Source organism: Nansenia antarctica (assembly GCF_963989245.1).
Source record: "Nansenia antarctica genome assembly, chromosome: 17".
NCBI classification, from domain to species: domain Eukaryota; kingdom Metazoa; phylum Chordata; class Actinopteri; order Argentiniformes; family Microstomatidae; genus Nansenia; species Nansenia antarctica.
The window spans coordinates 21123689-21137582 of NC_137687.1; the positions used below are offsets into that span (position 1 = coordinate 21123689).

General features: G+C 44.9%; 1 protein-coding gene across 1 annotated transcript in view; it reads right to left on the minus strand.

The window, feature by feature from the left end:
• The window catches only part of gigyf1a (GRB10 interacting GYF protein 1a), a gene marked incomplete at its 3' end in the record, with an annotated part of 33458 nt that overhangs the window by 10367 nt on the left and 9197 nt on the right, over positions 1-13894 (minus strand). The window contains exons 9-17 of the mRNA XM_080547390.1: positions 13612-13720; positions 12803-13000; positions 11104-11252; positions 9582-9741; positions 9051-9262; positions 7922-8034; positions 7609-7709; positions 7357-7430; positions 1544-1681 (exon numbers count right to left, since the gene is read on the minus strand). Coding sequence (XP_080403516.1) covers positions 1544-1681; positions 7357-7430; positions 7609-7709; positions 7922-8034; positions 9051-9262; positions 9582-9741; positions 11104-11252; positions 12803-13000; positions 13612-13720 — 1254 coding nt within the window. The remainder of the gene's footprint in view (positions 1-1543; positions 1682-7356; positions 7431-7608; positions 7710-7921; positions 8035-9050; positions 9263-9581; positions 9742-11103; positions 11253-12802; positions 13001-13611; positions 13721-13894) is intronic.

Sequence of the window (13894 nt, forward strand, 5' to 3'; positions counted from 1 at the left end):
TGCAAAGACAAAAGTCTTGTCGCCTTGTCATATGATGCACCCAATCCTAGATTACAGCCTCACTTGTGATCAATAATTGATCAATCAATTAGTGGGTATGTATAAAAAGAACCCCAGCACACCAGACCTTCACATCAACTGCAACTTGACCTCTGACAACATGCCTAAGATTCACCCTGAGACCAAAGCGTTGATTATCAAGAGGCTGAAGACCAGATCCACTGCTGAGGTGGCTGACACCTTCAATGTGTCTCAGCGTCAAGTACAAAGAATAAGAAAAAGATTTGAAGAGACTGGAGATGTTTTTGACAAGCCCAGGTCCGGCAGACCCCGTAAGACAACTGCTCGGTAGGACCGTTTGTTGGCTCGAAAATCCAAGGCCAGCCCCTTTTCCACTGCAGCAGAGCTCCACCAGGCCTGGTCACCTCAAGTCCCTGTGTCAACCAGAACAGTTTGTAGAATTCTGTCTCGAAATGGCCTCCATGGTCGAATCAGTGTGGCATTTGCCAAGACCCACAGCCTGCTAAAAGGATGGACGCTGGAAAAGTGGCAGAAGGTGGATTTCTCAGATGAATCTTCGGTTGAATTACATCACAGACGCCGCAAATATTGCAGGAGACCTACCGGAGCCCGCATGGATCCGAGATTCACCCAGAAAACAGTTAAGTTTGGTGGCGGAAAAATCATGGTCTGGGGTTACATCCAGTATGGGGGTGTGCGAAAGATTTGCAGGGTGGAAGGCAATATCAATAGGCTAAAATATCAAGAAGTATTAGCTACCTCTTACATTCCCAACCATAAAAGGGGTCAAATTTTGCAGCAGGATGGTGCTCCATTGCATACTTCCATCTCTACATCAAAGTTCCTCAAGGCGAAGAAGATCAAGGTGCTCCAGGACTGGCCAGCCCAGTCACCAGACATGAACATCATTGAGCATGTCTGGGGTAGAATGAAAGAGGAAGCATGGAAGACGAAACCAAAGAATCTTGATGAACTCTGGGAGGCATGTAAGACTGCTTTCTTTGCTATTCCTGATGACTTCATCAATCAATTGTATGAATCATTGCCGAACCGCATGGATGCAGTCCTTCAAGCTCATGGAAGTCATACAAGATATTAGATATGGATCTCACAGCACCACTACTTAATTCACTGATGTTATGCAACATATTTTTGTATTTGAAGTAAATTATTTGTTAAATGTTCACATTACTCTCTGTATGCGACAAAACTTTTGTCTTGCCAAAATCTGACCTTTCTGTGTTCATTAAATGATCAATCTTTCTTCAGTGAAGCAAATTTATTTTGGTATATTAAACATAATTTGGGAGGGTTTTTGCTTTCATATGAGCCATTTCTAAAACCAATGGATTAATTAAAAGTCAGGTTATAAACTGTTGTTTCTACAAAATGGATAAGTGACAAGACTTTTGTCAGGGACTGTATATATATATATATATGTATATATATATATGAAACAGCAGTTAAATGATTTTAATTCCACCACCTCCAGTACCTCTCCCCCCCTCTTCTCTTCTCTCACCTGTTTGCGTCTGAAGATCTCCTCCTCCTCCCTCCTCTTCTGCTCCTCCTGCAGCCTCCTCTTCTCCTCCCTTCGCTTGCGCTGCTCCTCCTCCTCCCGTTTTGCCCTGAGTTCAGCGTCTCTCCTCTCCTGCTGGAGCTGCCACAGGGGTCAGAGGTCACAGGGCAGGGTTACACAGGCATGATGAAGGAACACAGCGTCCACACATTTGATTACTTTTATTATAAAAACAAAGATCCAGCAAGTACAATGTTTTGTCCTAATGGCAGTTGCTCATTTGAGGCTGTGAATTGACGCACCATTCCCCAGGGTTTAAAGGAACAAACTGGTCAAAACATAGCGACTCGGGGATCACGTGGGCTGGCAATGGAGTAGAACGTGTTTCGCTTTAGCTCCCGTCGGACTTCTGTTTTATTTAATTTAATAAGCTTTCTACATTACAAAATACTGGGAAACTTGTCTCTAACATATTCCTAAAATCAAAAGTCTGTGTATTTAGGGGTCAATGGCTGCAAATCTGCGCAAATATAAGTACAATCCGTCCACTACTAGGCCAAAAGCCACCGCGACATCGAGTCCCACAGCTACCCCGGCTCAGACGGTCCCGCCCCGGACAGACAGCCCAGTGATGGACGCTGTAGCGTTGAAAACAGAGATCCTCCTCTCGCTGAAATCCGACATTGCCGAGGTGATAAAGACAGAGATTAAAAATGCACTAGCCGAAGATTTCAACTATATTAAAAGTTAACTTCAAGCAGTAAAATCGGAAATCATTAACAATACTGCGGCGGTTCAGTCTGAGATTGACCAAATAAAGGCTACAATCACGGAGGTGGAGTGCGGCCTGTCAACGTGGTCGGACGAGGTGGTGGCCCTGCGGACTACGGTGACGGGCTTGAAAGCAGAGGTAACCGGGCTCAGAGAGAGATGCGACGACATGGAGGGAAGAATGAGGAGATGCAACATCAGAATACTAGGGGTGGCCTAGACGAATGGATCATGCTCTACTGCATCGGTCTCGAAACTACTGAAGGAAGCGCTACAACTGGATAGAGATGTGCTTGTGGACCGTTCACACAGAACCCTGGCTCCGAGGAGACCGGAGGGGAAACCACGCGCCATCATTGCTAAACTCCATTACTACCAGGACTGCGTTGAGGTGCTGAGCTGCGCGCGCACTCGAGCTCCTCTCCGGGTCAACGGGCAGACCATCGCCATCTTTCCGGATTATGCTGTCAGCGTCGCCAGGGCCAGGGCTGCGTTCACGGAGGTCAGGAAGCTGCTGCGCAACCGTCAGGACATCCGGTATGGTATACTGTTTCCAGCCCGACTCCGCATCACACACAACGGAGAAGAAAAGGAATTCACAGATGCAGACAAAGCGATGGACTACGTTAAGAAGAACGTCATCCCTGCAACAGGTTAAGGGTAGGTCTCCCCCAGCCACGGACCAGTGGGTCTCAGTGTCATTACAAGACCAACTTTGACGGGACGATATCTGTTTAAATATATTACCATCGTCAATGCCACCCCTTTGTTGTTATTGTAGTTCTTCACAGCAGTTTATATGCAAGTGTTGAAGGAGACTGGACATATGTTAGTTCAATTTAAAACTTACCCCAAGGGGGAAATAATCTATCTGTTTATTCATAAGGGGCAGGGAAGTGAAAATTACCTGACCAGGAGACTGTTTTTATTTGTTTCTTAATTTCCACTGCGTTAATGCTTCTCTCCGATCCTTTTATTTATTTCTGCCTCTAGACATCATTATTATTACTCTTATTTCTTTATATATACATATACAATGTAAAATGTATTCGACAATGTCAAAATTAAGGTTAGGGGGTTTTCACCCTCCTTTTGTTTTACCTCAAGGTTCGACGGGAGCCTGAAATGTTAACAAACTACTCCTAGCTATTCTGTTTGGTACTATAACCAAGCAAAGGCGAACCCTCTTAAAGGTTGTTCGCACAGCTGCCTGTTCAGACTCGCAGCCTGGGACCATGTCCCAAAAGTCTGTCCAGACACATGTCGGTTGAGTGTCCGGATTTTTCATTTTTATTTCTATGTTCAGATCCCACTGTTCCACAGGGATCATACCGGAAGAATAAGAGCAACGTGTATGTTTATGTATTTTGTTTTCTCTTGCATTATTTTGTTTTTTTCCCTTATATATACTCCCCAACTCCCCCACACCTCCTACCCATACCCACCCCTCATATCCACACACCCACACTCACACAATCACACACATAGACACTGTACTACATGCAGTTCACAATCTTCTCCTATTCATGTGCCTATCCTTGCCATCACCATACCTACAGGTAAAATTAAGATCCTCCCTAATTCTTACTCTGAACCATGGGATCACTTAAGGTTATAAGCTATAACGTTAAAGGCCTTCACAATCCTATAAAACGAAAGAAAATCCTTAATCAGCTAAAAAGAGCCAACTGTCAGATAGCATTCCTACAGGAGACCCACCTGTCGGATATGGAACATGAGAAACTAAAGAAATCCTGGGCAGACAGCGTGTTCTACTCATCACATCAGTCAGGTAGAAAGAGAGGAGTGGCTATATTGATACATAGGCAGGTTAACTTTACACCAACAACGGACAAGGACATTGAGGGAAGATTCATTTTAGTGAATGGATCTATAGATGGGATACATGTATCCCTCATGAACATATATGCTCCAAATGAGGATGAGCCCGGCTTCATTAGCACAGTCATTAACACAGCAATACAACACAGCTCCGGTATCCTACTGTTGGGAGGAGACTTCAACTGTGTTATGTCCCAGCTAATGGATAGACAACCTACCTCCAAAACTCCCACTTCTAGAATGAGTAGAATGCTTAAACACTTGTCGATAGAATCAGGCCTAGTGGACGTTTGGAGAAGCAGATTCCCTAAAGGTAGAGATTTTACTTTCTACTCGCACAGACATTCATCTTATTCGAGAATTGATTATTTCTTTACACCCAAAGCAGAACTACACAGGATAGAAGACATAAAGATCTTACCAATTACTCTATCTGATCATGCACCTCTTGCATTATCATGGAACATAGGTCACAGGCCAAAAACCAAACAATGGAGATTAAATACATCACTTCTAAATGATGAGGAATTTATCACATTTGTAACAACTGAACTAAAGTATTACCTAGAAACTAACGACTCACCTGAAATATCACCTCTCATCCTATGGGACTGTGCTAAGGCATACATTAGAGGTCGCATTATCTCATACGCGAGCGCGAAAAAAAAGAATAGAGAAGCAAAACAAGCAGAATTAGAGGATAAAATAAGGCGGCTTGAACAACAGCATAAAAGAACACCAACCTCCAATCTACTTAATGCTCTCAAACAAGCACGCAGGGATCTAAATAGCCTAATCACTGAAAAGATTGAGGGCAATTTAAGGTTTACCAACCAAAAATATTATGAAAATGGAAACAGAGCAAGTAGATTATTAGCACTAAGACTAAAAAAACAACAATCATCGAATATAGTACAGAAATTAAAAACTCATAACTTGACTCTCACAAAACCTGATGAAATCTCAAGGTCTTTTGCAGAATTATAAATCTCTTTACAAAAATACAGACACCTGCACAGATGATAATGAATTGACAGCATTTCTGAAAGACATCAAACTAAAAGAGCTAGCTGAACCTATGGCAAAAGAACTAGATGAACCAATTGAAGAATGGGAAATACAAGAAGTGATCTCTACACTAAAAAACAATAAAAGTCCTGGACCGGATGGGTTTAGTAATGAATTCTATAAAACATTTAAAGAGACAGTATGTCCCTTATTGCTAAAAGCATACCACCATACATTGCAATCTGGAACCACGGCCCCCTCATGGAGGGACGCAACAATAGTTGTAATACATAAAGAGGGCAAGGACCCCACCCAATGCCAATCATACAGACCCATCTCACTTTTATGCACCGACCTACGTATATTAACAGCCATCCTAGCAAGACGCGTCAATAAAATTATCACACAAGTTATCCACCCCGATCAGACCGGGTTTATAAAGGGAAGATACTACGGGGACAACATAAGAAGATTACTAAATATTATGACTCACCCTAAAGTTAAGGAGGAAGAAGCAATGATATTATCCCTCGATGCCCAGAAGGCATTTGATCGAGTATCTTGGCAATACCTATTTCAAACTCTAAAACGACTCAAATTTGGCCCCAATTTTATAAAATGGATTCAAACACTATATTCAAATCCACAAGCTGCGGTGACGTGCTTCTTTATCTAACTGAACCTGCAACAACTATCCCACGCCTAAGATATTATTTCCAACTATGGGTACTTCTCGGGTTATAAAGTAAATGTTGATAAAACAATGGCTATGGACATAGGAGGTAGAATTCCACAAACAATCAAAATCCAGAGTGAGTTTAAATGGCCCAAGGATGGTATTAAATATCTTGGCATTCAAATCCCCTCATTGTTAGAAAACCTAAGTGATGCAAATTACAAAAGCATAATCCAAAATATCAGTAAAGATCTAGACCGCTGGTCAACACTTCCCCTGTCTCTATTGGGCCGTATTGAGAGTGTACGAGAGAACAGCAGTAAATGCAATAACCCACAGTCGTCGCTGATGATGTTGCATTTTCGATTAGGATAAGGGATTAAAGGCACCGGCGACGGACTAAAAGAGAAATCCGTTTACCGGCTTTTTACACGCACATGAGTTGTTGTAAGACTCATAAATGTTTCATTTCCACGGCAAAACAAACAATACACAACAAGGGTTTAGTACTACCACCGCATGATACAGCTGCATGTCATAAACTCGTGTAGAACAGCTGGGGAGTCTGAATATGTTTTCAACAAGGCAACAACTCTGCTTCTCACTCCAATTTTAAACTCTGAGAGCGCTGGAGCGCACACTGGGCCCGACGTCATAGAGAAACCGAGTCATTTGATTGGACGAGAGGCATTCCACGAGTGCTGATCGGATTTCCTGAGTGAATTTACGAACGCAGCCAGTTTTGAAAGCGTGTCGCCTCGCGCCGCGCGCCTGTTGAGAGATTCAGTCTCGATTGCAGTGCGAACACAAACGGCGAGGTTAATTGCAACATTGTAACATATTGTAAATAACTACCCCTAAATCGTAACGAAATGTTGGTCTGGAAGCGGCCTAAATCTAGCTTCAATCTGCTTTTTTCTGTTCTCCGGTCATAATAACTCGCTGCCTTTCTGCGCAGCCTGAATCAAAGTGGACTGTCTGAATGGTGGCGGAGGAAATTCTTTGGTGGCGGCCCGCCACGAATAAATGCATATAGAGGAAACACTGCCGGTTATGTCCATATTAATACAGTGAACCCTTCCACACATCTCGACTCGTATATTTCTGTATTCTAGACTCACTTCATATCACTACACATAGATATATGCCTGCGTTGCATTCACACACACACATACACACACACATACACAACCCCCACCTGACCCAACCTCCCCGACCCTACCCTTTTTCTTTCTTTCTTTTCAAAATCTTTAATTTTATTCCATCATTGACATCTCAATGTTTTTGTTAATCGCTCTTTTTTGCTTTGTGTGTCATGCTTTGAACCACATCCATGGACCATATGTGTACAGCTATAAGAATGGAAAGAATTGTAGACAAAACATGACATGATTGTACAAGTTGTTGAAACTGAAATAAAAACTAAGTTCCCAAAAAAAACATAGCGACTCAAATGATCGTCACTCAAATGATGGAGATGTGTACTACATTCCTACCGACAGAGGGCGCCAGTGCTCACCTTCTGAAGCTGTTCGAGAGTTGGACCCTGAGTTGAAGAATTCATTGTTAAGTCCCATAGACTGGCTTCACCGCCTGAATGGAGAGAGAGAGATGCAGACAAGGTGTTCTTCTGTATCTAACAGTAGGGAGAACAACTGTCGAAAGGCGGATCATTATTCTAACTTTGCAAGCACTGAAATTGGTGAATGTTAATGCGTGTGTGCGTGTAGATGGATGGTAAAGTAAATGTGCGTGTGTACGTGGCCTGTACCTGATTGCTGTGAAGCTGAGGTATGCATGTCCCACATGGACCCTGTATCTGGCACTGACATCGACCTGTTCATAGAAGGCATCATACCCTGCTCTCCGCACCTACCACGAACACACACATACACACAAGCACAAATGCACACGCACACAGGGAAAGGGGGAAAAAAAACATGGTTTGGTTTGGAATGAACATATTCAACACACACACCTGAAATGAAAAGAAAGAAAGAAAAAAATAATAATCATGGGGAGACACCCACACGGAGGCACGCACACGCACACGCACACTCACACTCACACCCACACTCACACACCTGTTGATGAGCTGGAATAGCTGCTGCTGTTGCTGCTGCTGCTGGAGCTGCTGATAGAGAGCTGCTGCTGCCAGGTCCTGCTGCTTCTTCAGACGGTCCTGGTCCATGTTACCCTGGGGGGACAGAGACATGTTACCCTGGGGGGACAGAGACATGTGACCCTGGGGGGACAGAGACATGTGACCCTGGGGGGACAGAGACATGTGACCCTGGGGGGACAGAGACATGTGACCCTGGGGGGACAGAGACATGTGACCCTGGGGGGACAGAGACATGTGACCCTGGGGGGACAGAGACATGTTACCCTGGGGGGACAGCCACAACACAGTCTCAACACACATACTAACACATAAACATACAGCAGCATTTACTGTGTCAATGTTCTACAGTATATCCAGAACAGCGCTGCTAGGATCCTGATGAGGGTGCGCAAATATGATCACATCACCCCCATCCTCAAATCACTTCACTGGCTCCCCGTCTCCCTCAGAATTGAATTCAAGGTCTCCCTCCTCACCCACCAGTGCATCCATGGAACTGCCCCCCCCTACCTCAAGGAACTCCTCCATACCCCTCAGACCTCCTCACGCACCCTCCGTTCTACTGGCACCAACCTCCTCAAGACCCCCAGGACCAAGCTCCGCACGATGGGAGATCGGGCCTTCTGCTCGGCTGCTCCCAGGCTGTGGAATGCTCTCCCTGACCACCTAAGGGCACCACAGTCTGTGGATGCTTTTAAACGGGGCCTTAAAACCCACCTTTTTAATAGAGCCTTTTTTTAGCCTTTTAATTGAATGTTTTTATTGCTTTATCTACTGTGTTGTAAGCACTCTGAGATTTTATATGTAAAGTGCTTTTATAAATAAAATGCATTATTATTACAAAGCACTAAAAAGAGCTACTCTGTGGAGGTTCATGGTTTGCATAAGGAGTATTGAATTGAGCATGACTCTAGTCTGGAGACACACAACACTACAGACACACATTTAAAACAATCCCACCGCACGACAACCAGAGCAACAAGGAGACAACCAGAGCTGCCCTTTCCATGTCCCTCTCTATCAAACATCATATACACACACACCCCCCCCTGCACACTGACCCCTCCAGCACGCGTGCTCTCACTCACAGCGGTCCCTCGGGGCGGTAGAGGGCGTGGTGGGGGAGGTCTCACCAGCAGCGGCGGGGGGGAGGGCCCCGGGGCGAAAGGCACACGACCCCACATCTTGATGACGTCGCCCAGGGGCTGGAAGCCCTCATCACACCCCCTCTTCACCAGCAGGGTCATGGTGAAGTAGCCCGCCTGGAACCACTCACACATCTCCAGAGTGGTGAACGGACCTGGGGGAGGGAGGGAGAAGAAGAGGAGGGGAAGAGGAGAGGTGTTTAGTTTAAAACTTGATAGTTTATTATAAAGTTTTACTTCATACAGTATATTCTGTATGCAAACCAGAGTTCGAGCGTACAATTGTGTGTATGTGTGATTGTTGTGAGAATGTATGTATGTATGTATGTATGTATGTATGTATGTATGTATGTATGTATGTACAGTATGTATGTATGTATGTATGTATGTATGTACAGTATGTATGTATGTATGTATGTAAGATTACATCTTGTGTGTGTGTGTGTGTGTGTGTGTGTGTGTGTGTGTGTGTACCCTGGATCTCTCCCTGGGGGTCCTTGTAGAACCACTTCATGGCAGCTTCGTGGGAGAGGGGCAGGGCGGCGGCCGTGTTCCTGCTCTCCTGCAGCGTCTGAGTGAAACACTCCTCCTCCAGAGACGTGTCCTGCAGAGAGGCTACCATCCTCTCTGCCTCCTGCACACACACACCCAGACACAGGTTCATTTCACACCACTACCAACGATGTTATCCCAAGGTACTCTACCGTGGCTTCACAAAGTATTCAGAACCCTTCAGAGTTTTCCACATTTTGTTGTGTTCTACACAATTTAAAATGTAAACTTTTTATTTTTACATCATTTTTTATTTGACATGCCATCAATTCACACACAATACCCCCAAACGACAAGTCACTCAATAAGGTGAATTGAGTACATCTTAATTCAAGGATAATAGTTTGTGTGATTTTGGAATTAATATCTTTGTCAAACGCTCGACGACTGTATGAATTTCCCCGACAGGTCGACTGCATAAACTTCCAGCTGATTTAGGCTCATTGTCATTGATAAGATATCAGCTTTCTAATAAAGTGGGCATGGATTTGGCAGAGCCTATTGTGACACTTAATGACAACAACCTATATAGGACAGCAGAAGATGACTGTGATATCAGCCCACATTTTGCTGACAAACTCGCTCAACCTTCCCCAACTCCACAACTTCCCCCACTATATTATAATGTATATAGTATATATACTAGATTGTATTCCACTGCCCACCACCAATCCTCTTATGGCAGCAGAGATGTTCGTAGCGGTTCTGTGATGTGTATCGTATGTTGCCATGTTAACATGCTACTGCTTCCTCCGTCATAGAGAACTATTTACACGTCTCTCTGTCTTACATTGACATTGCATATTTTAGAGAACTGTTATCAATTAAATTTCACATCACAAAAGTATACAGGGACGTAGGAGATATATTTTCCGAGGGGGTGCTGCCTAAAATGGGTTATCTGATGGAATGACACAGGCCTGTGTGTTACAGTTGTCATAGTAAGTTGATATGTAAATGCTTTCATGAAAACATGAAACAAAAACAAAAATGTAATGTAATGTAATCAGTTTGTTCTTCATCATAATGGCATCACCTCTGCCCACCTGGCCATGGTTAACGAATGGGTGGGGGAAGGTGAAGGGCCAATGAAATGTCTTTAATGCGGCGTACAACAAGCTCATCGTTTCCCATTTACAAAGAAATTATTATTACACTGTATGAATGAGAGATGCTGCCTTTGCTGAAAATGTGAACCTTCGCACCCTATTAAAACAGTTTTAATGACAACTGTAGACCACTATTCTATCTAGTCTCAATCCCGCTGAAACCCCCAATCCTTAGTCCTCGCGTCTCGCATGAAAATTCCTAACTTCATTCTGTAATCCATACGTTGCATCATTAAAGCGGACTCGTGCGTGTTCATGTCAGACCACACTGCAAAACATTTCCCTGTTTCTCTGCGCTGAGATCAAGGTAGTCTTGCATTTCCACCTGCTCTTACCTGTTGCAGGTGCTTCATGCCCTCGTCGTCCTCGGTTTCCCCCCCCGGTAGTGGGAGGTGGGTAGCAGCAGAGGAGGAAGGAGGGGGTGAAGGCAGACTGGAGGAGGTGCTGGGGCTGAGCTGAGTGGCGCCCCCTGGTGGCGCTCCATCTGAAACAACCAGTCAGTCAGTCAGTATGTGAGACTGCAGGGCTGTCAGTCTGAGGTGGTGGTGTGCAACACCGGTGCCCCCCAGGGAACTGTTCTGTCACCCTTTCTCTTCACCCTCTATACCTCCGACTTCCAGTTTAGCTCCGACCAGTGCCACCTGCAGAAGTTTTCGGATGACTCCTCTATCGTCGGTTACATCACAGACGACAGGGATGAGGAGTACAGGGCCCTGGTGGAGAGCTTCGTGCAGTGGTGCGACACCAACTACCTTTTGCTTAACACCAGCAAAACAAAGGAGTTGGTGGTGGATTTTAGGAGGAAGAGAAGGACCCCAGCCCCCATCACCATCAAGGGGGTGGAAGTCGAGAGGGTGGACTCCTACAGGTACCTGGGAGTACAAATTAATAACAAACTGGACTGGACTGACAACACCGAGGCTCTTCTCAGGAAAGGGCAGAGCAGACTGTTTTTCCTGAGAAGGCTGAGGTCTTTCGGTGTCTGCAACAAGCTGCTGCAAATGTTTTATCAGTCGGTGGTTGCCAGCGTTCTGTTCTTCGCCGTGGCCTGCTGGGGTGGAAACATCTGTGCCAGGGATGCTGCGAAGCTAAACAAACTGGTGAAGAAGGCCAGCTCTGTGGTGGGGACCGGGCTGGACAGCCTAGAGGTGGTGGCAGAACAGAGGATGGGGAAAAAACTGGCGGCCATGCTGGCCAATCCCTCCCACCCGATGTACTGCGAGCTGGCAGGGATGAGGAGCAAGTTCAGCCACAGATTTGTTCTCCCCCGTCAAAGTACAAAAAGATTTGGACAGTCCTTTATTCCAGCTGCACTCCGACTCTACAACCAGGCCCTGCAGGGTGGGGGAGACCTGGAGATGGAACTTTTGGAACTTTTTACTTATTGAGCCTGCACTGTTTTATGTTTTTTATTGAATGTTTTTCTGTTTTCTGTACTGAATGTTTTCTGCCCTAACTGAGCTGTTTGACAACAAAATTTCCCCATTGGGGACAATAAAGGTTTTCAATCAATCAATCAATCAATCAATCACAGGAGCGCGTAGGGTAGTGTTAGTGATGAGGACCAGGGCTCTCAGGTGTTCATCATGCTCCCGTCCAGCAGAGGCTTTAAGAGGCTTTTAACATTAACAAGGCCCACGCCAGCCACGTTTGCCTCCTGGCTTTTCTTGAAGAAAAAAAAAATGGTTGAAAAAATAAATAAATAATTAGGTAGCGTGACTGAAAGCTGCTGCACCGTGTTTTGTTTTCACTCTTGGAATGATTAGCAGATTAGTCTCAGCTGACTTTACGGGGCCTTGAGAGGAGATCTGATATGTATTTTGGTCCAAGACCATTTTGTAATTCTCTGAGAGACTGGTAGCCAGTGTAGGGATCTCAGGATTGAGATGTGGGCCTTTAAAAAACAGCCCAAAGTACATAGTGAATGTATATACATCTATCTATGATCACATCTATCAGTGATGAAGGAGGAGGAGAACAAAAAGAGAGAGCAAAATAGAAAGAGAAACAATGCAGAGAGATTAGAGTGAGTACCTTCACATAGCATCTTGCTGGCCTTGGCAGGATGGCTGTTGGACATCATGGTTGCTTCCACCTCACTGAGGGTGAGCTGGTGCTCGAGGGCCAGGGTCAGGGCAGGAGGAGCAGAGAGAGCAGGGGGGGAGGAAGGGGAGGAAGGGGTGGTAGACTTCACCTCCCCATCACTCACAGTGGCTGCTGCCTCTTTGACATCTACTGGTAGAGGGGTCGGGGGGGAGACAAGTACAGAAACATACTAGTTATTTAAATGTCTTAATTACAGGGTTCCCACACCTTCTGAAACATCAAATTCAAGCACCTTTCAAGGACTTTCAAGACTCAATTCCCTCAAATTCAAGGACCGGAGGAGGAGGAGGAGTTTCAATCAAAATGTAGCTGGACGGACATTAACAGAAGATCTCCATAATAGGAACTCTCCGCTCACAAACAATTAAAAAGAGAGGCTTAGTGTGAACACTAGATGGTCTCTTGCCTTCTTCTCTACCACAGCACAGCAAAACAATATATATTGTGAAATATGTGTAAAGTTAAGCAATACAGAGAGGAGGAGCTAAGTAAAACATTTTTGAATATATATATATATTTTTAGAGAGAGAGGAATTCAAGCACAACCTCGATTTTTTTTCTCAAATTCACAAACTATCAAGGATTTCAAGGACCCGTGGGAACCCTGTAATTAGGTTGTTTGTCTTTTCTACCTGAGACATGAACAGCTGTGGCGACAAAGACTTTATAAACCTTGCGATACTTTGAGAAGATGTTGAATAAAGGTGACTGAAAGAAGAGAAGTGTGTTGCCTTCACCTCTCTCTCCTCCGTTGGCGTTTCTCTCCATGTCAGAGAAGCTCTCCTCCTCTTCCTCTATCCCCTGGAACTCCAGCTCTTCATCAAGGATAGGATCTCTATCACCCCTCTGAGAGATAGAGATGGAGAGAGAGAGAGAGAGAGAGAAAATGACACACTGACACACATTTGAGACAAAGTGACAGATACTAACAGGTGAGAGCCACAGACGCGCGAGCATTCACACACGGGCACGCACGCGGGCACGAGCACGGGCATGCGCGCACACACACACACACACAAA